Below are 27,747 nucleotides of genomic sequence, written 5' to 3'. Positions count from 1 at the left end.
AAGAGGAAAACAATGAAACAACAGAAAAAACTGAACTGCAACAAAAATAAATGCCATACATAGAAACAGACTATTTGATAACAATTGCCATATTCCTGACTCGGAACAGTACATTTTAAGAAAAAATGGTGCGAAAAACCTTGTTTTATGGCTAGCAAAGCCTCTCTCTTATAAGATAATGTTTTAAAAAACATCGCTTATTATTTTGATAAACAGTTAGCATGTGTGTTTACTTGGTTTTGTTACTATGAATTTTGATTGAATTAAGCCATTTAAATTGATATTTCATAGGGCGTTTTTCTATGTTGTGATGTTACACTATTGTTGCAGGTTAGGGTGAATGTTGGCGCCTGTTAAAACGTTTAAACCCGCTTCTGAGTCATGAACCTGTTGTTCAGTGGATGTTGTTTGTTGAAGTGGTTCATAAGTGTTTCTCTTTTCTTTTATTATATAGATTAAACGATTGTTTTTCCCGCTTGCATGGTTTTATACAAGTAATTTTAGGGACCCTTTATAGCTTGCTGTTCGGTGTCAAATAAGTATCGAAGTTAAGGCCGTACTTTGACCTGTAATGGTTTACTTTTTTACAAATTGTGACTTGTAGGGAGAATTGTCTCATGGGCACTCATACCACAAGGTTTTTTTTTATCTAGAAAACTTCAATACAAATGACTCTATGTATATGACGATTATTTGTAAGTATAGCATAAATAAAACAAACAAAACTGCATTAAAATTTCATTTAATAGATCTACAAAATGTTTACACTGTGTGTCAATACGTTCGATTTCTAATTCGTTTCCCATTATAATTATATTCTAGTACACAATCTTAGGCGTATACTTAAAGTCATCTGTAACACATGTTAAAATCAGTGAAAGGTATAAACAAATTTAAAAGAGCTCAGATATATGTTTAAATTATACTCCACTTCCTTTATTTTCTCTTATAACGTACGTTAAACATATAAACATATGGTTATGTAAGTGACCTTAAGTAATAGTATTAATTTCAATTATGTCTTTAAGGGTACTGCAATGTTGCAGCATCCATCAACAAGTTTTGTTGAGCGAAATCCTGAATACACATAAGGGCTCGCTCTGCTCTTAATGGTAACTCCAGCTTTTTTGTCGTCCAATTTAATCTCGGGAGGTATGCTGTATGAATTGGGGGCTGGAATGTTCCCGTCTGGAAATGTAGAATTTCGAATTTGATTTTCAAGTATTTTAAAAGAAAAAGGAAAAAAAAATACAAACTAAACATCTACAAAAAATATAGACTAACAGACAAAATATACAATGCAAATAAGAAATAAATAACACTAATTGACTGATGTCAATTAAATCTATTAGAGTGCATACAAATATTTTGAACATGACAAAAGCAGAAAAAGAAGAAAAACAGGATCATTACCGAATAAGATGCAGAGAATGTGGCTTTGCTAGATTAAGAAAGACCAATGAGAGGTAATTAAATGCTCCGTAAATAACAAAAAAAACCGCTTCATCTATCGTGCTGTAGATCAAAAGACGTATAAAGACCGCATAATCTTCCATGCATAAGATAGTTTTTACATAAACTCATGTAACGAAGGAAGAAATGAGTACAACATGCAGGTTAAAATTAAGGAATGTTTTTATTAAATAGCATTTCACGTATATGTCTAAAGATATGAACGTAAAAGAATGCTTCAACGTTTATTCAACATTTCTGCAACGCCTGGAACTTTATAAGAATGTAGAGGTGTTTTCTACTTTTGTATTGGACATATATCTATCTATTTTTAATATCACATGATGGCTCAAAACACTAGTTCTCAGTATATAATATGGTCAATTTGTATATTTCAATTTCACCCCTACTCGTAAGATGGATAAAAAAACAATATGAAACCAAAGCTGATGTGCATTTTGTATTTTTCAAATGTACTTTTTAGTTTGAGGTTACATGCATGAAGTATTAGAGCTTAATAGGGATTTTTATTTCACATATACATGCATATACTTAGTTTGTTTTTTCGTGTTTGTGATGGAATTCAATATAACATGCAAGTAGTCTCATCTTGGCGATAATGGTATGCATTTCATTTAATTTATCGAATATTGAAGGTTCTTCCGTAATTACTCACTTTTACTGATGATGGGTGTTCTTCCTTTCATGGAAAACTTTGGAGAACATTTAAGTTGTTTCGGCGAATATGTTCCAGGGCCTGGGCTGTCCTTCATGCCTGGTAAAAAACATGGTTACAAAAAATAAACAAAGAATCAGGAATGCACAACATTGATAAGTCGAAAATAATAAAACTCAAATGACTAGGAACATATAACCTTTGACAGATCGCTTTTGACTTTTCAGAATGCGCATAACGACGTGTTTAGCTATTGCATGCCATTTCTGCGACCTCAAAACAGAATTTCGGAGGTGATAGTAATTTAATACAGTTTAGGTTTATGATACACTTGAAAGTTTAAATAAAAGCAGAGAAAACATATCTAATGAAACAGTTACTCAAGAGAAAATGAAAATGGTTACAAAGATTGGAAACAAGAATGGACTTTTCGCAAAAAGTAAGTGAATGAAAATGGTAAATAGAAGAACAACTATATAAGAAAAAAGAGTCTAGATAACAGTCTAGAGGGGATTTGCAGAAAAAAAAAGCATAGAAAAAAGTGCTTATTTAAAGGCAAAACAAATAAACTAAGAGCAGAAATAAATAGACACAAAAGAACAATTGAGAATAATAGGGTATTAAGACACAAAGAGTAGACGATAATATTATGGACTTCGTAGATAAAGAATACAGAAAAATGGCTTTAAAATCTGATGAATAAAGAAATAAATTATTCAATTCCAGACATTGAAATAAGATGAACAAAGTCACCAGGGTCAGAGGAGATATTAACATAGGATTTAAAGTTGATATTACACTATTCAAATGCACGTTCGGCATTGCAAAGATCATGTCAACCCATCTTGTAACCGACATGAACACTCACTGTTTGGCATGGTGAATCTTTTGCCCATTGAAAACTTTGATCCTCGCTCGATTCTTTTCTTTTCATATTCATATTTATTGGGAGCCGGTACATCGTCTACAAAAAGTAAAGAAATTGAAATAGAGTTCCAGAAAATATTTCCTAAGTAGAATCTTGTTTAAACAGATAGTCATTGATCAATATCATAATGGTCCCCGCCAGGCTGTCTCATAACATTGTCCATCTGTTTCACAAAGAACACATATGAGGTTGATTATGAACACAGAGATCCTGGAAATGTAAACAATGCATAATCTTGGAATCTATAATGAATGTCAAAACCATTTTAAAAATTATTTGTTTCTATTTTGGTCACAAAACTAAAGACAACACAAGAATGTTTATATTCATTGCAGAGTTTTGGAAACACAATATGACACATTGGACAGCTAACCCTTCGTAACTCCAAATCAAATCGTTGTCGAAGTCACTATTGGCCATACAGTTTCAAATAGTTTACATCATGATACTAAGATGTGTACTAAGCTGCAAGTTTATGTGACGACACATTGATGGTAAACTACAAATAGCAACAACTTTAAACTGATTTGTTACTTTAATGGACGGACGGAAGCAAAACCAAAAAAAAAAAAAAAAAATACAATTCTACTTTCGTAAGCAAGGCTAAAAAATATGAAGATGAATTTTTGTGATGAATAAGGTTGAAGACTAAAAAGCTGCAAGTTCCATAACTCATTTATAAAATAAAGGTTGTCTTGTTGAAATCGAAAGTTTTTCAAAAAATACTTTTTTTATTGTTTTACTGCGTGAGGTAGAATGATCAAAAGTTTAGATGCAAAAACATTTGATTTACAAAATCTATGTAAACATTCAGAACATTTTGCGTTGTTTTGAAATGTATAATATGAAAATTTACTTTAATATTAGCACGATGCATACAATAAAAATGTGATAACTGTGTTAGAAACACTCAAACTAAAACATATAAAAGCCAAGGATGTATAAGACTAAATATAAAGAGCGTTATGACGAAACAAAATTCACCTAAGGTAAACTTTGCCCGAGGAAGTTGGAACCTTAGTTTCTTCGTGAAAGTAGAGAAGTAGTCCTGAAAAATTCATTATTTCCGAATGCAATCTTAATACATGTATTTACAAGTATTGTATAAAACATCATGTTAACACAAAATAGTAATAATGCTGTAACTGTGTCCTAGGCATGCTTAATACATTTTAATCAAACAATACAGCTATAATATGACTACAAATATATCTACTACAACGTAAAACTCTTTAGTATAATATCATTTTGCTTTATTGGTAATCAGGATGCTATGTTAAAGTGGTTTCCTAATAGAACAACATTCCAGCAGCACCTGATTATGAAGTATACAATTCACAGTTGATATGATATTTTTAGTTTGGTTGCGTGTCTGATCGTTATCCATTGAAAATAATATGCCGCTTACAAGGGTCGGAACAGATACCCATTCCGAGCACCCGTTTTGACTGTTCGTTTTGGTAAGATTCTCGTTCACAAAATTTCTAGCATTTCGATGACTTGTTTTTGTTCCTCTTATTTCATTCATGATTTTTTTTAACGTACTTCGACTAGTTAATAGAAACATAAAACAGTCATAGAAAACATTAGAATATAAAAAGGTCAAACATGGTTTTTCGTTTTAAAACAATGGAATAGGCAAATAACTTAATGATTTTTATAACATTGATAAATAATCAAACACAAAAACACATTAGAACTTCCTATACCATTCAGATGACAACACTTTAATGATGTGAATGCTTAAGGGATCTGGATCCCTAAAATGTCACTGAAATATATATCTATCTCTGTCCATGTTAAGTTGTCAAAATTGAGTATTTGAGAAAATATCCATGCATTAATTCCAATTTAGATACAACAGTGTTTATGTCTGTCAAGAAAGTTATCCAAGTGAAATTTATAAAGAACCTCCATATTAATCATAGAATGTAGGTTAGCATCGATGGTAACTTGATACTGTTACGCCTCTATCCTTCAACTGTAAAAATATAAGTTGATAATCAAAACATATTAGAACATTATTAATTGAACTTCTTATTAATTTAAAACTATTGTTAATTATAAGATTTAAATAAAAGTATTTTTATTAATATAGAACTACTTATCAATCGGGAGTTCCCTCCATTATTTGGAAGGAAACGTTGAATTTGTATATGTTATATTTTATCTGTATATTTGTCCTTGTGATGTTTTCGATTGTGATCTGCTCTTTGGTTATCTTATGCATAGGCATCTTAGCTGCACATAAAATGCAAAATACCACACAGAAAACCAACACACAATCAACAACTACACGCAAAAAATGACGCCTGCGGGTGCGGGAATTTCTCGCTACATTGAAGACCTGTTGGTGACCCTCTGCTGTTGTTTTTTATTTGGTCGGGTTGTTGTCTCTTTGACACATTCCCCATTTCCATTCTCAATTTTATTTCTATTGTAGTTGTCCTCATCGGTTCATATACAGCAAAAAGTTAGAGCCAATTTCCAATTTTTTGTTTCACTGAATTACAAATTAAAATCCTAAAGCTAATAGATGTTGAATATCGAAGATTTTTTTTATCATTGTCTTTCAATATTTTAAAATTATATTCCATATGTCCATGACATAAAAAAAACATATGTTATGCAGCACTTTTTGTTAAATGTGATTGCATTTTCATGCAAAACTGTAAATTTTACATGTTTTGTTTTAATGCAATGAAGTGCATTTTTTTACCATAATGACTATCCATGCAATTATAATTTGTTTTAGTTTTTCAATTGTGTATCTTTTAAATTTATAAGACTGGAACTACCATTAACTACTGTTGCTTCTACCATTGATGTTACTTTTTTCCCTAGGATTTCCAACAATTAAATTTCCCCTAATTCGTTACAAACAGAAATGAAGAAATGTTCCAATATATTTAGTCAACCTAATAACATTATACAATAATTATTGTGCGGTGTATTTTTATTCTTAACTTATTATTTTGTACTTTGAAAATTGCACTGTCAACGGGTCTGTAAAACACTAAGCTCATGTTTGAATTTATTTTTTATGTATTGAATAATAAACAAATGGAAAACCAAGCGATCAACATATGATGGTACTTGAAACCAGAAATTTCTAAAACGGTAACAAGCTGACATTAGTATCGTACTTAGAAATGTACTCACTTTCAACGGCTTTCAATTGTTGTCTCATGGAATACGCTGGAGATTCGTTCTCCATAACATCTCGTGAGATGTGGTAGTTACCAGGACCAGGTACATCTGACTGACCTAAATATTCAACATATATCATATGGTTAAGCTTAAATGGATTTAGATAGTACAATAGTATTATTCTACATCGTTTTACACATCGCATGTTTTAGATGAACATTAAACAGATCGCGGATCAAACTTAAAAGATATGGATAAAATGGAACGATTGCCCAATTTCCCCCATGTATCACTCCAATACATCTACAAGAGGTTACGAAATTTATTTCGAAAGTAAGTATTCTGCACGAAGTTGGGAAGAACAAATGTTGAAATACAAATATCAAACCTAATGATAAAATCGAAACGGAGGACATCCATAAAACATAATAAATTCAACGCTAGACTGTATTAATCAACATGAAGAATGAAAAGCAACTGTTATATTCCTCACGTTGTACAGAAATTGTCCGAAGAAAATGGTGAGTTGATAGATATAAGAAGATGTGGTATGAGTGCCAATAAGACCCTTTCAATCCAAGTCACAGTTTTTAAAAGATAGATAAAATGGATAGCTTAACCTTAAACATGTATGGCAATTGTTTATAGTAGCGACATATTGACTAATTAGATGGCGCAACCCAAACTGACATTATTGGTTAATATGACAAAAATTGGTATCCAGCAGTCAAAACTTGGTAAACATACAAGGATCAACACCAGGTGCGGGATTTACTCTCTGCATTGAAGACACATTGGTGGCCTTCGGTTGTTGTATGCTCTTTGGTCGAGTTATTTTCTCTTTGACAAATTCTCCATTTCCATTGTCAATTTTATCACACAAATATACATTAAACACGCCTCACAAAGTTCATACAAACACAAATAAATCTGACAAAGACCCCAACATTAAAACACAATGCCGTACTAGTATAAATTTCTTCATGAAAATTAAGTAAAATATAAATATCAGGGTAAAAAACTATTTAAAACAACACTGTAAAATCCTTTGTGTGTCTAAATCGGCCTCTGGATACATCTACTCTAGAAACGTCCAAACCCAATATATGGAAGCACTAATACTTAGTCACGTCAACAGTCATAACATTCAAAGGAACATAATAGCACAAAGACAAAGGAGAGTTAATGTGTCTGCTCCGTTTCACATTATACCTATTATTAAGATTTGCATCAATTATAATATTATTTATAATTTATTTCTTAAGGATATCATTAAATTTAATATGATAAGAAGATTAAGATAATAGGCTTATTACATAAATCAACATAATGTTTAAAAGAAGAGTGAAAAAAACTGTCAAAATGAGAGAAAAAGTAGTCTTGTCAAAAGGTACTGATACATCATTACCTTTCCACGATACGATTTGAAATACCGATACATAGCAGTTTGAAGAATTTATAACTGAGCATTTGTTTATATTTTTTATTTAGATTTCCTTTCTTTTTTGCTTAATGACAGAAATTGAAAAAAGTGTTTGGTGGCTAAATCATTCTTTAAAATACATATTCTTTTGTACCAACAATGTATTGAAAAATCATAGTTACCATTCTGTAAATAATCATAGGTTATACATATGTAGCTGCCTGGAAAGTTTTCACAAAAGTGAGTGATTTCAAATTTAACCACCAAGTCACTGTTGAAAGTGAACTCAAAATTTTACACGAATCTTATATTGAAAGCAAATAAAACACCATTCTGTGATTATCAGTAAAGGGAAAGTTTAACTTACAAAACGGAGTAATCCTCGAAAATAGAAGAAGAAAAAAGACTTGAAAGGAAATCATGATAAAAAATAAATGTATAAGAAGGAAATTTAAAACAATTTAGCTTCTAACAATTGAATAAATACACCTACTTTTGGGCACATAATTCAGAGACTCTGGATATGATGGGTGTGTGTGCTGTCTTACTGAATATGCAGGGTCTTTTTTCATGTTTGCTGTGGTCAACGTGTAATCACCTGGACCAGGACGGACTGGCTCTGTAAAAATTTCATGAAATGAAGTTCAGATACACGAATTTGAAGGGAAATGTAAGTTCAGAAAAGTCAGTTAATATGCATAGCAAACCAAAATATATTTTACAAGTATTTCAATTGGTGTCTTCCTCGAATGCCAACATTTTATATGTTACCTATTCCTTGAATGCTAACAAAAATATTTCAATAGATGTTTATATAATAACAATAGGTGTTTTCATAAGTATTTAACTGTTAAGAATAATTAATGAACTGTATAGAAATGCAACAATGTTTGGAATGAATATGTTAATAACATAAGAAATATTGAAAACTTTAATGAAATTTTAGTTTAATACAATTATTTCAAACTAAATAAAGGATACAAGAGATTTGTTAAGTTCCATATCAATTTATAAATATTTTATTAGTTAATATAAACTATATGAAGATTTCAGTTGTACAATTAATTAAATTTAAAAAATAATTAAGTTAATTTGATAACTTCTTAGCTGGAAACTGTGCAAAAGTTTGAAGAAAATTCATGAAATATGGTAAAAAGAATTCAGATGAGTTGCGAACATGACACACAATTAAACAATGTTATTTTACGAATCACTTACAATATAAAAAAAGAGGGTATAATTGTATAACCAAGAAAAATATCCTGAACAAACTGAGATAAACAATAGTATTCTAGCATGAGATACAAAGTTTCAAGAAATTTAATCAGTAATATGGTAGGATATTACAGTACACACAACTATAGAAATATTGAAAAAAACAACTTCAAGTCCAATGAGTCTATTGTAAAATTTGTGCAAACTGGAATGTTTACAGTCCTGACAATATGCACATATTGACTTTGTGATGCAACACTTTTGAAAGTTTCATTTTCAGAGAATCCATATTTGTTCAAGCAGGAGCAGCAAAATATGATTTTTAACAACTTAACAAACACGAACTAGATTTAGCTACCTATAATTGCCTATCTCTTTAATTAGTATGATTGTTTTGATAAGCATGCACTTTTGTTGTGATAGCTACTTGCTCCTATTCCTTGAACGCCAACCTAATTTTACAGGTAAATTGTCGGTAGATCAAAGGATGTTGGCATTCAAGGAATAAACCTTTCAATTGAAGTAAAGTTATATAACAAATATTTCAAAAAAAACCCACTTAATTTGGATGGTCGTCTGTAATATGACATCACTGTCATTGTAGAAAAACTTGTATGTATATAATTAATCCTCTAATTTCTAACGTAGTTTGATCCTGTTTTGATTTATCAGGTCTTCAGCGAACATTGGCGGAGAAAATTTAGCCGTCAAAATGCTGATTTGGTAAAGTAAAATTGGTTTTGGTAGTGTTCTTAGGTCCTTTCATAATTGACCCAATAACTACATGATATTTCTGGCGATGTAAATAACTACATCTTTGTTCAAATAATAATTCATATATTTGCATATGAATTCGTTAAGTACAGCGCAACTTAATCGTACTCCTGACTACATTTTTGTAACCTATTTTAAATATCTGACCAAATGAAAACAAAATCTCGTTCTTTTATTATTATTTTTTGGTAAACAGATGACAAATAAAGAACGAAAAGAAATATGATCATGCGTAATGAGTAGAATTATTATAATATATGTCAATTAGTGTATCCGCAAAACTTCAAAAGTGATTTTGCAAAATAATTTAACCTAAGGAATTAGACTAGCAACTCACAAGAAGTTTTACAATATTTAGCAATATTTTGCACTTGTGCAATGTCGTACGTCAGTTACGACATGAAACACGATCAGATGAAACAACAAATCATGTTCAATAGCGTTATATTATCCGTTAAACTTTCAAAAATTGACAAATTTTGGCGAACTAGGGAATTCGAAAAGTACAAAAATTCAAACATAATATGTTATTGTTTATATATGTGATAGGCATTGAAATTTGTAATATTACATACGCCTTCTTATGACATTTGGAATTGTTTTTTTTATATACGATAGGTCTTGTTGTTTCACTTCCAGACGACTTTATCGAAATTGAGGTTAATCAACTTATTTAAATTGTACTACGAAACGAGGAGATTCTTATTACAGTTGTAAAAACAACACAGCAACTTATCCATATGATATAGAGTATAAAATAAAATATTTCAATACAGTTCCTAAAATGATCAATTTGATATCTTGAAAAATAAATTGGTGCTGATAAAAATTCACGCTTTAAAGAGTGCTTTTATAAAAAGCGAGTAAACCGTGCAGCTCAATAAAGAAATTTATTATCCCCAGTCGTGTTTGGTTAGGCTATACTTCTTCCCAATTGATTGCATGTAACTGAATTTCACTCAAATCCACACCTCAAACAAGACCACACAACAAAACAGTCATATTACCACCAAACAATGATTTAGGTCGACTCCCTTTAAAAGATGCTGACGGTGCATCTCTCCCAGTTGGTTTAGTAATATTATATGAAGCCGGAGATGGCCTTTTTGTTTTATTATCGACTTCTGGTCTTATATGCATGGGACCACTAGTAGTTTGAAATGGACCCAGCCGCCTTCCTTTCATTTTAGGTCCACTTTCATCGGAAAAAATAGATTTTGAATCATAGGAGCCTGGTCCTGGATTCTCGTTTGACATTTTATCGACTAAAAATAAAGAATTTGTTTCTCTTCCGTCGTCGATATTCCGACGCCTATCTCCTTTCATCGATACGCTACTATTTCGTGAAGAACGTCGCGGGCTTACATCATATGCATTCGGTGCTGGATTACTGTCTCGGTCGTTCATTTCAATGGGAATATACGTTGGTCCCTTATTACTTTGAAAAGGTCCACTTTTCCTACCTTTCATTGATACACTATGCTCGCTGCCAATTGAACTTTTCATTGAATAGAATCCAGGTGCAGGAGTGTCATTCACTGAATTAGGCAAAAGAAATAGCGCATTAGATGCCTTTGCACTTTCAAATGTCCTCTGCCTGTTACCTTTGAATGATACACCGGGAGAGTTTCCTATAGTTGACGCAAGCGTATAATGGCCAGGACGCATTTCTTTTTCGTTTACTTCCGGGTTGATATATGTTGCTCCTTTGTTCGACTGAAATGGTCCAGTTTTTCGTCCTTTGAATGATACACCATTACTCCTTCCAATAGTTGATTTAATATTGTAACTTCCTGGGCCTGGGCTGGCTTCTATCAGATTCGGCAAAAGAAAACCAGCATTTGCATTTTTTGCTTCCATGACAATTCTTCGCCGTCGGTTACCTTTGAATGATACACCTGAAGCTGTTCCCATGTATGATGTTGTGTCGTACGATTCAGACATTTTATCTCTCTCGTTGTACTGTGCGGGAATAAACATTTGACCCTTATTTGTCTGAAATGGTCCACCTCTCTTACCCTTAAAACTTACACCGGGGCCTAAACCAATGGTCGATTTATTTGTATTGTATGAGTTTGGTGACGGAAATCCATCGATTAGTTCTGGTAGCAAAAAGGAGCAATCTGCCTTTGCTCTGTCAAAATTTCGTCTTCTGTTTCCTTTCATGGATGTTCCAGGCTGCAATCCAATAGAGGATTTCAAATTATATTGATTTGGAGCAGGCGTACCAGCAAAAAATCTTGGACTCAAGAGCTCATGATTAGGTTGCATCGAGGAATACGAGGTGTAGCGGTCCAACACCGACCCTGACCTTGATGTAGTGGTTCGAAAATCCATGACAGAATTCATGAAGTATTTACCAGGTAAAGGTTCACTGGCTATGCTCAATTTGCGTACTAAAATATAAAAAAATATAAATGAATTAATACCTAAAAAGCAGTTTCTCTTACCTTCAACTTCAAACCATTTATAAGCTAATGTTGTACGTTTATGATAGTGCTCTGGGATCGTCGGGTAATAGGTTGATGGGGCTGGTGTTTCTTTGGCGATAGCTGAAAATTTAACATTGAGATGTGAGAGTAAGGAAGGTACGCAAGTGTACAGCGATTACAATGCAAGAAAGAAAGTGTTTTTTGTCCATGGATTTATGAGTTTTGAACAGCGGTACACTACGGTTGCCTTTATTCAAAATTACCAATGTTCATTAATATTACATGTTTTGAATTTAAATAACTTAATGATATGTTGGCGCAATTTAAGCAAAAAGTGAAAATAATACAGGAACAAACGCATGTAATATAAGCTCATTTGCATTTGATAGAATACTAAAAATTAAAAGATAGAAAGTATCAAGATTCAATTATAATAAATGATATCGTCTGCTTTTGTTGTCATCTACCTGCACATTTGGATTCAATATAACGACCGGAAATGCTTTTTGATGTGGCTGTTCCTATTGTAGTTCCTAGTTCATATCTGTTAGGGCCAGGACTAAATTTATTGACAGCTGTTAAAATCCATAGAAAGTTTAATATCAGGCAAAAAAGTTACCTCGTATTAGTTCCGGCATAATGTAAAACATAAACAAATAATGAAATTTAAAAAGAAAATGTATAAGCTAATGAAATAAAAGAACAGAACAATACATATCACTAACAATTAATTCATTTAAAAGGGTTTGCATAATTTCATCACTCCATTAAGGAGGTCGACATAGGTAAAGGGACAGAACTGTTTAAAAAATCACTCATATGTTTGTGACAATCATTTCTAAAACTAATTTCTAAGTTTCTAAGTCACTCAGATTGTTTTAATTCTGTTTCACATGAATGCTTATTGTAATGACGAAACTGTTAATGACAAACGTAATGACAAACGCATATGATTTAAGAGTAACTTCATATAATCAATGCCCCCTTAAAATAATAGAAGTTCTACTAAAACACAAGACACGCATAAGTAAAGATTAATGAAATAACAGAATAATTAAATAAATATTGAAAAGCAGAAAACCATGCAATGCCATATAATAATAAACATGTGATAAAAAAACATAGTATGAAAAGTGATGACAGGAAAGTGCCGACATGTAAAAGATGTATGAACGTCGTGTTAATATAATCAGAGACATTTTACAATTCAACATTAAGAAACGCAAGAATGCATGGACATTTAAAAGATTCTGTTACTAATGTATATTATACAGATCTTCATGTATTTTTTTGAAAATGTCAATGTGTAAAATCATTACAAAGTGGCTTATAATTGAACTTACTTTGTTGGATATTTGGAGCAGGAGGTAGTTTGACGCCAAACGAATACGATGGTCCACTATAAGTGGCAGAGACGCTGTAATCTGCCGGTCCTTTAAAATGTTTTAAATGATAGAGATAACAAACATGATGTATACCTTAGTTACAAGAGTTTCCACTGACGAAACAGCATGGAATAAAAAGAATCGAAACACTACTGTGTTTGTGAAATCAAGATGGAATTTTAAATTAACCAATACAAATTACATTATAATGTTTGCTTTGATATTGAACATAAACAGTTATAAATTAAAATTGAATCAATTATTGTTAGAATGACGATGTTTGAAACATGAAGTTATTGTATTTTGATATCAACAGTGCAATTGAATAAATAATAAAAAAAGTTTATTTCTATTTGAGAAATGTATAAAATAGGTTTTGATACCTGGACCATCGCGGATGTTTTTCCTTTGGGCAGCACCCATAGACTTCTTTTGTCCGCGCGTCCAATAGCTGGAATTAGGTCTGTAATTTGGGCCAGGTGTACCATAACCTTTGGAATTACAGAATGATTTAAGCCATCACCGAAAAAAGTGTGCAAGAATCAGACCAGCAAAGTGTAAACAGAAAAAAGTGCTGAACATTTTGGAACTAATGATATGATAGAAAATGGTGGATTAAACCGGATTTAAAAGCGCTAAACCTCTCAATTTGATAACAGTCTCATCAAATTCCGTTATATTTACAATGATGCGTGAACTAAACAGACATAATAAATAAAATAGTCAAAATATGGGTACAGCAGTCATCATCGTGTAACAATTTTAAAAGGAACAATTTAACAGAACACACAAAACATCTATCTACAAACACATTCATTGATTCGCGTGTCTGACGTCAGAAAAGTTTATACGTCACATAAATTTGTCGTTCAATGTATATACAAACAATTTTAAAATGTAAAAGATTCCAAAAAAAGACTTTTATTTGTAATTTTGATTATTATCATTTTTTTTACTAACCTTTATTTTCTTTCTTATTGATGCTATTGATAATCTGTTAACGGTATATTTTGATTAAATTTTGTTCCCTTGATATTTTTTTTTGGAGAGGGAGGGAGCATTGTTGTCATGTAAATGCAAATCACGCAAAGTAAAACATATCAATGGGTGCGTCATTGGCACGAACTGAGGATGAAATCAAAGAAAGAACAGACCAATAAGTATTTTTATATCGGGAAATCTTGATTTACATTTCTTGTTAAATTTAGAATTATTTTATTTTGAACTCCCTAGAAGAAACGTGTTTTATAAACCTCTTATGAAACAGCTACAAGTAAATTTGCTCATGTATCGTTGTTATATTTATAAGGGAAAATATTTCCCGTTGTGCTCCCTTTAATCAGGAATTGAGATTGTCATACAAGGACCAGATAATAGAAAATAGTTTCAGAATCGTATATAGTCGGTTTATGAAAACTATAAAAAAAACTATGGTGCTGATTTCTACGTAATATCTATATCTAAGTGAGGTCCCTAAAACTAACATGAACAGCGCAGACTAACATACCATGTGTGTCAGATGGTTGAACAATATTGTTTGGTGGTCCAGTAATGATATCTCCGGGTTGTTTGTGGGCCATACTGTATTTTAGTCCTTCCAATCCAAATTGCTTGTTTCTGACGTTATATTTGGCGGGTCCAATAACGGTACAATATTTAGAAGCTGCGATGATGATGATATGAAATGATAAAAGGTGTTGAAGATGAGAATGTAGATCTCCAATGCATATATTAAAAGAAAAGGGCATTTCGGATTGTAAGTAAACGAATGTCAAGTACGCATTTGATCAAAATATGAGTATACCTTCGAAAGACAATGCTTATGATATTACTAAATATAACGATGATTATAAAGTGATGAAAGATGAATTCAATAGTGAATAAGAAACTATTTCAATATTTGGTTAATTTATAAAAAATGAGTTAATATAATGTTAATGGATGAATCATAGTTATGTCAGTTGGTAATCCATTCGTAAATGTGATTTACAATGTAAATGGGTCAATATAATTTAAGTGAGTAAATCATATGTAAATGTGTACAAAACTATGTAAATGATTAAAACATATGTAGTGTTATGCATATGTAGGTGAATGAATCATATGTAAATATATGGATCATATGCAGATGTGTTAATCATATTTAAATGTACATATGTATAGAATATGTAATTGGGTTAATCAAATGAAATTGGTTAATCATATGTAATTGGGTTAATCATATGTAATTGTTTATTTTTATTTTCTTTTACTGTACCTTCTTCGTCAAAGTAGCAGGTTGCTCTCCCTTTGATAGCGTATTTTTTCTTCCAAATTAAGTCACCAGAGGTACGATAATCAGCTGGTCCCGGTAAACCTCTACCTACAAATACCACAGTGGAATACAGTTTAAGTCAAATAGTGTAGCAAAAATGAAAATAAGAATGTGTGGAATGATTGAAAATGAGACAACTCTCCACAAGAGACCGAATGACTATATGTCATATGATAGTACGGCCTTTAACTACGAGCCAAAACCCAAACCACATAGTCAGCTATATAACAGGCCGAGATTTAACAAATGTCAAACAATTCAAACGAGAAGCTCTTATGTCAATTTCAAAAGTTGTTAATGCCTTTCAATTACAGATTGGGACTATTTGAAATTCACAAGCTGTAGAAGACTGCAATTAAAATAATTCATAGGAATGATGTTTTACGGATCATAAGGTGACAAAGACATCAATCATGTCTTTTAATGTTTTATTTCTAGAGATGAACGGAAATTAAATCTGTTTTAGCGATCATGATTCGAAAGGGAAAACGGGAAGGTAAAACATGAAATCAAAATTCTTCAAATGAATTTTTTAAGGCACATTTAAAAATGTCCACCATTTACTTTAATAAAAAGCTATATCAGCGTTGGCCTTACAACTGTTAAAACTTTATACTCTCTAAAGTTGTTGGAGTTATGCAGACACAACACACGTATGGCGTACTCAATTACAAATTATCCTATTTTATTAACTAAAGATTTTGCATTTAACCATAGAGGATAATAATGTACATGACTTATTCTAAAATGTCTTTTGAATTTTGTGTTGTTGGGTTGCTGTCTCAATGTAGTAGACCCAGAATTTCTTTTTACTAAAACGATTCTTACCATGTTCCTTCTTTTTTGGTTTACCAACAATAGAATACTGGGGAGCAGCCTCCTTTGTTAAGTTAGGACACGGGTTATAGTTTGCTGGTCCAGGACCGGGATTTCCTGCAGATAATAAAAGTGTACGCAAAATCAAAAACACAAACAAACTTCATTATATCAGCATTATCATATTATATCAGTATCACAGAACTTTATACAGTTCATTCATAATTAACGAAATTTTCAGATTAAAAGACAAAAGGTAGAAGGATAAAGAGACGCGAATAGGTTCCGTAAGATATTGAAACTAGCTATGGAAACAAGTTATATATATTATAGTAGGCTTAAATTTATCATTATGAAAGATTGTGACAAAATTGAGAATTGATAAAAACAAAATATACTGAGATCCTTTTTTAAATTTTTTTTTATATCAACAAAAGGAATTGACGCAACGGATATAATGATATTTAAAACAATTGGCATAAATGATAAAAAAAAAAAAAAACCCAAGAAAAGGCATGCAGTAATCATGTGATAGGCCAACTGCTTCTACTAAAAGTGTGGAATTTTCGAACATGTTCTTTTAAAGAGTTGAAATGAAAACAAAATATCTTACCTTATATGTTAGTTATTCCACAATATACCAAAAAATGAAACGTCAAAGTAAAAATTAGGTCATTTCTCATTTACAAAGGAAACAAATGCACCATGAAAAATGTATAATTTTCTTTTGTGAATTCGATAGGGTTTTAATCAAGATTTGGTAAGTATGTCTTCTTTTGTCTATGTGAATGTCAAGATATAAACAAAAGTATCGAATTGCTTTTTTTAATTTGGATCATTTAATTTTTCTCCAAAATTAATACATAAATGTTATATTTAATTGTCGCGATCATTAGTTCAAAACGAAGTTTTCAAGTTACTAAACATATCACCCAATGTCTAATGGTGCAAATAGAGAAAGGACTCTATTATTTACAAGGAACAGACTATATATAAATATAAGATTATATAAAAGTCGAAGTTATTTCTGATTTGTGCGCAGCTGCAATCCCGTACTCTTTTCCTCGATTGTGACATAACAACCTGCGCCTTTTGAAAAGAAATTGTACTTGCCAAGATCAACAAATTGGGTACCACAAGTGGAAAGAAACTGCTTAAACTCATGCGTGATGACACGCGTTAACCCCCGGTTTTGATAGGGTTAGTGTTGTTCAATTTTTATGTTTTCTGTAACCAGAAATGGAGCAATAATATATAAAATTATACCTAAAGAAGTCAGTGGCTTTTCACCAGGATTCACTATATATTCACCCATAGGTGTTCTGTTTACTGAAAAGATAAATAGAAAATATTAATTGATAACAATGTACACCATTAATAGTGAGATTGAGTTTGTAGTTGTGATAATGTCTCGAAGACACTTGAGGAATCGTATGACTTGTATGTGATGGAATGTCTGGTAAAATTTAGAGTTACAGTGCGACTTCCGAGTGTCTAATATATCATTTTCACTCCTTTGGTAGCACTCCAAAAATAAAAAATAAAATTATAACCACAAAATGTTTAATCATCTTTTATTCCTTTCTTTCCAATACCTTAATTCAACTTTTTGTGTTATACATGTGGATATGTATGCATCACTATCTTCCATAGATTTCATTGTCAAGTTAAAATGATGAAATATAATTCCTTTTTTGTGTGTATCCATGGCAACATTCTACATTTATTTATCATAATATATATATGGCAAAATAAAGCATGAAAATGTCATATGTATATTCGCCAAAATATGATTCAAACTAGAATTTCAATCCCTGAGACTGATACCTTTGCTAAACTATAATAGGTGCCTTTCGCCCTGTTTTTTAGTAAAATTAAATCACAAAATTTCGTGCGACAAAAACATTATAATTATTATCGGACCAATATATGTGTTAACAAGAAGGTGTGGTATGAGTGCCGATGTGACAACTCTCCGTCCAGGTCACAATGTATAATCAAAGTACTGAAGTACTGAACATCGGATATCCGCAAGTTCTTTTGGATGGTCAAAAGCACATGTCACAGGAAAAGATCACATCTCTATACCTTAGTGAAACTGAGGTAAATGTACAGAGATGCATTTTTTTCTGAGACAAGTTCGTGCGTGGATGATGAATAAATGACAGGAAATTCAACCACACTGTAATAACTTTTATATTGTAGTGATACAAATCAGTATACCTGGGACTATTATACTAATATAATAATAGTCTCAGAGTATACACTGGTTTGATGTTATATATTATATTAATATAACAGTTGCATGTATATATATAATGTTCATCCATTTGTATATCATTCTATTCTACTATTCTAATAATAGTACAGTGGAAGTGCATGGTGGACACTCTTCTGTAAAAAAATCGATTTTTCTAAAAGATTCGATATGAGAAGCCTTTCATATTTTCCCGCAAAAACAATTACAGAGTTACCGGTCCTTGCTTGTCGGGAGTGTCACAAAACGTTCTTGAGATATTCTTCCGCAAGCTTTAAGACAATTTTTCGGTACGTGTGCATAGATATTATCAATGATTTTGTACTTTAATATATATATATATCTAACGACAAAACATTTTCATACTATTAATTTGTGTTTAAAAAAAACTTTTAGGAGTATCCATTGAAAAAAATTAATTTAAAACAAGCGATAAGTAATGTTATTTTGCACTAGATAATGTCCACGGGTCTATAATTTTTATAGATCGGTTGAAAACCCAAAACTAATTTGCATAATGGAAATTTAGGCGATAGCAATACATCGGAATGACCTCAAGGTCATCTCGATGTAAAAAGTGAACATTTTAGATGAAAGTTTACGGCCTTCGAACACCGAATATCAAGCTTAACAGGTACCCAAAATTACTTGTTTAAAACATTTCAAACAAGATAACAGCCAATAAAATTTGACATACATTGCACTATCTTGAGGTTTCTATAAATCTACTATGAAGGTTTTATGCAAAAATGAATTTTATTGCACTCTAGCTTTCATATATGAAGAATCAACAACGGCCCAAACTCAAAACTACGCTCCCTTTAAAATAAAACCATTCTAGTAATAATAGCAATAGTCGGAAAAACGAATGTATTTGGCGCTTGAAGTATTCTCTTAAGACTTGGCTGTAATATGAGGGATATTCTCCTGCACAAGAGAAAAATTATTTCACATAAAGTTTTTTTTCTGAATAGGATAACGTATAAAGTATCAATAATGACTTATTTTTTTAAAGTTGTAATTGCAAACAATAAAACGAAATGTTCGTATAATTCAAACAGACAGAAATCCAACGACAATTAAAAAGACGAAATAGAAACCATACGTTTCTAAAACATTAAAAGCTCTCAATTCACAAAGAGTCAAACACACGAATAAATTGAACAGAATCGATCACAGATCTGCCATCAGCATTTTTTAAAAGAACAACCAACAATAAATGTCAATTTGAATAAATAACTCACTTTGGGGTTTTATCACATCAGATTTGGAAATGCTGATTAGTGAGGGACTAGGCTCTTCCGGTGGCGGAGATGGAGGCTTAGTCTCCGCAGCAATTATAGTCTTCATCAGTAATTTCATCATCTTGAAAGCCTTCTCAATCTATGCACAGCTAAATAAGCGACGACGACATACAGACCTCTAACGTTACTAACAGTAAGACGCAACGTCACAATGCGTAGAAGCAACCGCCACTGTTAATTAAGTCAATGAACATTTTAACTTTTTATTGCTTTTACATCGCTACTATTTGTAAAAGAACAGATTGCACTATAATGTAAATGATTTGATGATATTATGTGTATTTCAAGCAAGGAGAAACATAAAAATAAAGGATGTGTCATATAAATAATGGTTTACAAAGCCCTTTTTTATATAAATTCTGCCATTAAAAGTGTAACAACAAAAAAAAATGTAATTTCCAATGTAGACAATATGCAACATGTATTTGCAAAGAAACATCTTTGCCATAAGTGTTATCCCAAATTGAATATAGAGTTTTAAATTTATTGCGTAAAAACGATTCAACCTGCAGGAATTTCATTTGAAGCGGTTTTGGTACTTGTCTTTTAATATGCATATAAGGTTTACATCAATGAGACAGCAACCCAACTACAAAAACAAGTAAACGACATATATATGGCAATGTTCAATGTTCACCAGTAGACAGTTACATCCAATATGTAAAGCTCTAAATTGTCCAGACTCTATACAAGTTGTGACTCAATTTAGCACAAACAAATAAAGATATGCCATTAAAACACAATTACATGTATCTAAATACCAAAAATCATTTAAGACATTTTCTGATAACGTTTCAATTTTTTGGTTTCTTAGACGTAGTGATAAAGGTTATATATGTAATGGCGTTGTCATTCATTACATCGTGAATATACTAGTACTGTATTTTTGATACAAACACCAATTTTGCAAAATGAATAGTTTACAAGCAAAAACTTCCAAAATGATATGTGCCGTTTGCTTTTTCTGCATTGATATTAAGTATAGGTTCGTATTGGCCATTGCACAAAATAGCGTTTCCCTTTACTGTATGAATGCTCTTGTACATATACAGTTAACAAGCCTGGAATCCTGACCTAATCTAATACTACTGTCGAACAGTGAGCAAGGATCCCAGGCTAACAGTAAACAAATTCATATCCGCTTAAGTTAAGTAATTTTAGCCTGCCTCTGTTTATCAGTTAATGCTACCATTCCTTTATATAATTGTTCCAAATAGACCCAACATGCGAAACATTAAGCAATTTAGAATTGAAAATCCATAGTAATTTGTTTCCAACATTTAAGATTAAATTGTTACATGTATGAACCATTGAACATGTTTGATACGGTGAATGTTGCATTTCTATACAAATATACAAATAATTACAAATAATGTGAAAAATTGAAATAAGATGTAAAGGAAACCTTCTGACGTGGAATATACTTATAACTTCTTAAAAAGTCGTACGAATAACTTAGCTAATAGAGACTGAAACATCTTGCATTTATCGATAAAACTTTGTTTCCTTTTCTACCTTATACATGTAGTTATATATTGTGGGTTGGAAATGCTGAAATAACGCAAACTAATAAATGGCATGGATTTAAATTTATACATTGAAATTGAAATTGAAATCGGATAAAGCAGATTTTACATTCCATAATTATAAAAGGTAAATGTACATGATTGGGCGGAGTTTTTGTTTATATTTTCCGTGTCTTGTCAGTTCCTTAGGTGAGATATTTACATTTGGATAAAGAATTTTTTTTTATTTTCCTGGAACTTTAAATAGGGATAAATATAATTTGATATATCATACTGCTGTAGTTTTTAAAATTTACGAATTACTTCGATTTTGTTGTTAATTTATTATTTATAATAATTATAGTTGTTATCATGGTTAATATTGTTATTTTAATCATCATCCTAATTTTAAAATAATTATAATTTTTATGAAAAAAAAAGTGAGAATGATATGAAATCAAAATAATCTGCAATATCATTACTAGTATTATCAATTCATCTTTTCGGATATTTGTTTTAAACTGGACATTTACAAAAGGAAATTACAAATAAGAAATTCGAATTCAAATGATCAAATATTATTTATAGTTTGATTTCATGAAATGAAATGAAAAAAGTTTGGACAGGCTAAGATTATTCCATGTTAATTTGACATATAAAAAAGAGATATTCTAAGAGTTGATGGAACATAATCATCAAAGAGATGGGGGAGGTACACGTCAATGATACAAACGTTCTCATTCAACACCAGCCTTTCTGGATTGTACATTAAAGTTGTTGCTAGATTTTGTTTACTTCTATGATCCCAGAAAGTCTATAGAAATAAAAATAAGGAGATGCGGCATAATTGTCGATAAGACAACTATAAACGGTGGCCAACGTTTGAGAATGTAAACAACTATGGGTCACTCACTGTATGGCCTTTAAAAAGGAGCAAACTCCATGCGGTGCGTATAGTTAACTATAAATGTAGCAGACATGGCAAGATTTGAAACAATTCAAAAGAGAACAATAACTAGACGTATGCTTGTCCAAATAATTATGGCGTCTTGAACGGCTATTTTTTTCTGTGACGCCTGCAGTAGGGAGGCGTAAAAGAACAAATGTAGAATAACCTACAGGATTTCATATTTATATGCTGAAAAAATTACAAATAATGTTCGACGCAATACGTTACTTTCTGTTTTCAAGTAAGAGTAAGACAACATTATAAGTTCACGTATCTATTAGTAAAAAGAGACTAATATAGTATTCTTAAAATGAAATTCCACGTTTGAATATAATAAAAAATCAGCATGAAACTTTATTTTTTAATCAAATTGTATTTCGTTCTCCATTAAATCGTCCGTATATTGTTTATTGAACTGCCACGGTTCTTTATATCAACAAATTGATGACTACATACATGTATTTGGTATAGATGTAAGATGCATTTGTTATCATCGTTTTAAGAATAATGTATGACAGATAACATTTGAACTTACAACACTAGATTGTTATTGAGACTAAAATAAGACCACTTTTTGACCAAGTCTTTTGTAAAATAAGTACAAAACCAATTGAGATCAAAATGCTTTAAAACATTGTTCCGTTTATAAAGGAAAAAAACAAATATATTCATATTGTAAAGAGAGAAAAGAGAGTTAATTTCGATGGAGGAATATATTGACATAGTTACAATTTGCACCAACTTTTCGGCACTCTCTTTGAAATTGTTAAGGAAGTGAATTAGAGAGTAAGTCATCTACCAAGTTTAAAGATGAATGGGATTTCATCATTTATTTACATTTTTAAAAATTATTAATCTAATTATACAATAGATGCTTTGTAAAATGCATTAATGTAGAATTAATACATTAGAAACGCTTTTTGATTTTGAGCTTTTTAGCTTTAATCGATGGACATATCTTTCATACGCTTACTGTGACCAATTTTCACGATATGAATATGCAGCTTAACTATATATAAAAAGAAGTATATAAAAAAAGGGAAATATGTGGTATTCGTCAATGAGACTAATGAATATGCATTTTTTTTTATATAAATAAGGCCGTTAGTTTTCTCGTTTGAATTGTTTCACATTGTCATTTCGGGGCCTTTTATAGCTGACTATGCGGTATGGGCTTTGCTTATTGTTGAAGGTCGTACGGTGACCTATAGTTGTTAATGTCTGTGTCATTTTGGTCTCTTATGGATAGTTTTCTCATTGTTAATCATACCATATCTTCTTTTTTATATACAGTATGACTAACAAGTTTATAGCACATGGGTATAAAAAAGCGAATACATAAAAGCTTTCTGCCAATGATACGAAAATCTCAATAAGAAAACGCATCATTGCCATTAGTATATAATACAAAACAACGACGAAATTCCTGATTTTGGTCAGTCTCATGAATTTGCAACAGGTTTCAACTTGTTGTTTTTATAAAACTGAACCCAAATTACATCTCAAGACATGTTTTCAGATGCTTTGGTTCATCCTTATATCGTGGCTTCTTTTTCTGAATACGGAAACGACATTGATACAAGAAGATCTTCCGCCGGCCATGATAGAATGTTTGAAAACTTTTGATGACCGAATAACTACACACCAAGCTGCAGTACACAAATTCTGTTGGGATTTTTTCAACTGGGAGAATAATTCCAACTACACAAATTCAATAAGACCTAAAATCTATGAATATGTCATCAGACTGTTGTCACCATTTTTTACCATGAAACCGCTGGGAATCACCAAAAGTATAAGAAAGGAATATCGACTGTTAACTGACAGAGAAAGAGAAGATTTTCATAAAGCTGTTCGGATGCTAAAACAAGATACTGTAAGTTAATCAGTGTTACCTTATGCCTACAATATACCTTAACCATAATTGGCTTTATAAACATTTTCGTATTACATACAACAAATACACAGAGAAAATAAGAACCAGAACACATAAATACTGATAAAAAAATCTTATCCAAGGCAGAAATTTTAGAACCATGAGACGAATACAAACGCTAGAATTGTTTTCCCAAACACCATGTACATATTCGAGATCGAGAAGTTGATAATAGCTATATACACATAAAACCAAACTGAGTTCAATATTTAAAAAGAAATTACTGATTATATCACATATGACGAAATGAAAAAAAAATATTTATCACGGCAAAAAAGAACTTTTATCAATTACTTCAACTCACTTCACTAATTTTAATATGTTAAATATATGGAAATTGAATATTTTTGACACTAAGCCTATGCACAGGTGAGCAAAATATATCCTTTTAGATTCCGTCAAAGACCGTTTCGATTGTTACTACAATGTCTTATTATGTTTGCTAACCTGTTGACAGAGTGTTCCACCAAACAAATACGATGCATTAGCCGACCTTCATACCTTTGCAGTATCCCCTTCAGCTCACAAAGGACCTAGTTTTCCAGGCTGGCACAGGATATTCCTAGTGTTGTGAGTTATGTTTTGAATTACCTTTTTACCTTTGTATTGGACCTGGAACAGAATGAACAATACTCTCCAATTTTGAAAGGTAATCTGCATCGTAGCAGTCCAGCATATACTGTTCTTGTACTAAAAACATTGTTTGGTTTTGTTAGTTTTTTCCATAAAAGTCAAATGTATTTTTCTTTTAATTATCGCGACGCCTCTTTCAAATACATACATGTATGATTACGATCTGCACGACCACAGACGCATTTATCTCCTGATTTAAATAATTATTCAACAGAATGCTAGGGATGCTCGTTTATTTTTTTTTAAAATGATATTACGGCATAAAAATAGTTGTTGAGTAATAACATGACTGGGTAAAATTTATAAAGAAAACCTAGAAGACATTTCGAAGGTGGTATCTTTTGATGTTTTTTTTTATTTCGAACTATTTGCAGATTTGAAATGGCTATAAAAGAAATGGTACCTGGAGTTATCCTGCCATATTGGGATTCAACGCTTGATAGTAATATGATGATTCCAGAACAATCAGTTATGTTTTCTGAACATTTTGCTGGAAATAATATGGGCTATGTTACCACTGGTCCATATCGAGATTTTATTGGACCAAACACTGGTCCACTTCACAGAAATATAAGCGGAAGTGGTGCTGCGATATCTGCCGAGTATGCAGCGAATATATTAAGTCAGACTCGAACAAAAGACATTACTTATCCAACGGCAGATGATGCTAATTGTTTAGAGGAAGCACACAACGATGTTCATGACTGGATTGGGGGACAAATGGGAGAGATTGATACATCTGCAGACGACCCGTTATTTTACGTTCACCACGCCTTTATTGACTATCTTTGGTCCCTTTTTAGGATGTCACAAAAAGATAAGGGGATAAACCCCGAGTTTGATTATCCTAGGACTGCGTACGGGGAACATCATCCATTAGTTGATATGAAACCATTTGGATATTTTAGAAACATACATGGCTACTCGGATTACTGGACCGATCATGTTTATAGTTACGAATATTCGCCTTTTTGCACTCCAGACCAGCCTACGTGCAAATCAAAATGGCTGAAATGCGACACGAAAAATTGGCGGTGCATTTCTCAACATATGCCTTTCCAAGCCGATATAGAAAAATCTATTCCAAACGATTTTCTTATTGACGGAGAACAAAACTTAGACTTGTGGTGTTTTGTGACTGTACAAATTTTCTTTGGTACTTTTGCTGACCATTTACACCCCTCTTATAATGAACCTGATATGCTAGAATTTGGACATCTTAATAAAAAACAACTAACACATCACGAGTGTCAACAGAAAGATCAGAATAAAATTGATATATATGTTGGATCTAACGGAGTATCATACAGTGGTCAATATTTAGACTTTGTTGTTATGGATAAAAAAAATCCGTTTGCTACTTCGAGGCTTAACATAGCCATATCGAATAAAAATAATTCATCCTCTCATATATCTGCGCATGATTCTTGCGGACGACTTTGTTCCCCCTTGTGTCTGGTTATTGGGTCCAAGCTTCCAAAATATAAACCATGTACTGGAATGTTATTGCACAAGAATAGTTCGCCAGATTATTGCAAAAAAGTAACTCTGGATAACACAGATGTAAACTACAAGTCTTTACCATTTATAAAATTTTATTGCGATAAATTTGGAGCCATTTTAAACGAGCAAAATACAAATACTTTATTATAATACTTACTCCAGCCTTTGTTGGTTGCAAGTTTAGTTCTGTCTAGTAGTGGGATTTTTCGAATATTTTATCGAGTTATTTTAAAATTAAAAATTTGAATATTGTCCCTCACTCGGTTGAAAAAAGTTTGATATGATTTCTGTGGGGCAATACACTAGATCAGTACCTGCTCGATACCTAAAGTTATTCCATTACATTGTACTTTTAAATTACTTGTAACTTCTTGTGTAGACTTTGAAGAAATTGTGCTATAGTTTGTTATGATTTTTAATTAACGCCATTACGTTAACATACATGTACTTTGTAACCCGAAATTTCTGTAAAGACGCTCATAAAGTATTTTTGTTATAATTAGGTGGAAAAGGAAAAGGTTGGATGGCATCCAAACCAAAAGGACATTAACTAAACATAAAAAAGAGTCTATGGTCACCTATGGGGAGTTGCAGCCTTTAATACTGGCAGTTTTATAATTAAACATCTATTCATTGATGCTCTTATCAATCTGTTTGTTCCTTTGTCTTACTGTATTATCCCATTTTACTGTATGAAGAGAGACAACTTAAATGTGGCACGGTAGTATTTCCTGGTCCATAGGGATAATGATAGCCTTTTTAGAATTTCGACCACTTTTGTATACTGATTCAGAGCCTACATACACAACTGAAGTACATGTATATTCATTAAAATATTCAGAAATAAATTGAATATGTATGATGACCGTTAAATTTTTCAGCCACTAGTGCAGCTCAACTACTGTATTCCTGTCACGTTATTTTTTGATTGTTTTAGCAGTATTTTAAAAATTGCCATATAAGCGGTAAGTTTGGCTAGACATAAAACCCGGTTCAATCCACCATTTTTTTTTAAAGTCAGAAGTATAACAGTTGTTATCAAATGCAAATAGTCTGTTCAATGGTGTTTGTTTTTGAAGCAGTTCTGTGTTTCTG

General features: G+C 31.7%; 2 protein-coding genes across 5 annotated transcripts; one reads left to right on the top strand and one right to left on the bottom strand.

The window, feature by feature from the left end:
- Positions 1 to 726: 726 nt before the first annotated feature.
- On the bottom strand, positions 727 to 20,266 carry LOC139529222 (sperm-tail PG-rich repeat-containing protein 2-like). 3 transcript variants are annotated; one of them, XM_071325471.1, is made up of 14 exons: positions 20,067 to 20,264; positions 17,832 to 17,894; positions 16,578 to 16,682; positions 15,693 to 15,797; positions 14,943 to 15,098; positions 13,819 to 13,926; positions 13,394 to 13,483; positions 12,518 to 12,625; positions 12,069 to 12,170; positions 8,123 to 8,248; positions 6,219 to 6,323; positions 2,997 to 3,092; positions 2,129 to 2,227; positions 727 to 1,188 (listed from the first exon to the last, which is right to left on the bottom strand). In XM_071325471.1, the coding sequence occupies exons 1-14, from the start codon at positions 20,185 to 20,187 to the stop codon at positions 1,016 to 1,018; spliced, it is 1,557 nt and encodes a 518-aa protein (XP_071181572.1). In that variant the 5' UTR covers positions 20,188 to 20,264; the 3' UTR covers positions 727 to 1,015. The 3 variants fall into 3 exon arrangements, with proteins under 3 accessions (XP_071181572.1, XP_071181571.1, XP_071181570.1); XM_071325470.1 differs by lacking the exons at positions 12,069 to 12,170; positions 12,518 to 12,625; positions 13,394 to 13,483; positions 13,819 to 13,926; positions 14,943 to 15,098 and adding an exon at positions 11,082 to 12,014 and having other exon boundaries at positions 911 to 1,188; positions 20,067 to 20,266; XM_071325469.1 differs by lacking the exons at positions 727 to 1,188; positions 2,129 to 2,227; positions 2,997 to 3,092; ... (3 more) ...; positions 13,819 to 13,926; positions 14,943 to 15,098 and adding exons at positions 4,295 to 5,037; positions 10,626 to 12,014 and having other exon boundaries at positions 20,067 to 20,266.
- A 1,236-nt stretch (positions 20,267 to 21,502) lies between these two features.
- On the top strand, positions 21,503 to 27,514 carry LOC139529196 (tyrosinase-like protein). 2 transcript variants are annotated; one of them, XM_071325467.1, is made up of 5 exons: positions 21,503 to 21,779; positions 24,100 to 24,456; positions 24,974 to 25,086; positions 25,524 to 26,819; positions 27,126 to 27,514. In XM_071325467.1, the coding sequence occupies exons 2-4, from the start codon at positions 24,100 to 24,102 to the stop codon at positions 26,800 to 26,802; spliced, it is 1,749 nt and encodes a 582-aa protein (XP_071181568.1). In that variant the 5' UTR covers positions 21,503 to 21,779; the 3' UTR covers positions 26,803 to 26,819; positions 27,126 to 27,514. The 2 variants fall into 2 exon arrangements, with proteins under 2 accessions (XP_071181568.1, XP_071181567.1); XM_071325466.1 differs by having other exon boundaries at positions 25,524 to 27,514.
- The last annotated feature ends 233 nt before the right edge of the window (positions 27,515 to 27,747 follow it).

The sequence above is a fragment of the Mytilus edulis genome, chromosome 1, assembly GCF_963676685.1.
Source record: "Mytilus edulis chromosome 1, xbMytEdul2.2, whole genome shotgun sequence".
Taxonomy (NCBI): domain Eukaryota; kingdom Metazoa; phylum Mollusca; class Bivalvia; order Mytilida; family Mytilidae; genus Mytilus; species Mytilus edulis.
Note: the sequence above shows the minus strand (reverse complement) of the source record. Positions and strands in the feature narration are given on the sequence as shown.

Coding starts and splice junctions, on each gene's coding strand:
- LOC139529196 (XM_071325467.1), top strand. CDS start 24,100: ATGCTTTGGTTCATCCTTATATCGTGGCTTCTTTTTCTGAATACGGAA. Junction 24,457..24,973: donor GGATGCTAAAACAAGATACT/GTAAGTTAATCA, acceptor ACCTGTTGACAG/AGTGTTCCACCAAACAAATA. Junction 25,087..25,523: donor CACAGGATATTCCTAGTGTT/GTGAGTTATGTT, acceptor AACTATTTGCAG/ATTTGAAATGGCTATAAAAG.
- LOC139529222 (XM_071325469.1), bottom strand. CDS start 20,187: ATGATGAAATTACTGATGAAGACTATAATTGCTGCGGAGACTAAGCCT. Junction 12,015..15,692: donor CTGCTACTTTGACGAAGAAG/GTACAGTAAAAG, acceptor TTTATATTTTAG/TACGCAAATTGAGCATAGCC. Junction 8,249..10,625: donor ACCTAAATCATTGTTTGGTG/GTAATATGACTG, acceptor AAATTTTTACAG/AGCCAGTCCGTCCTGGTCCA.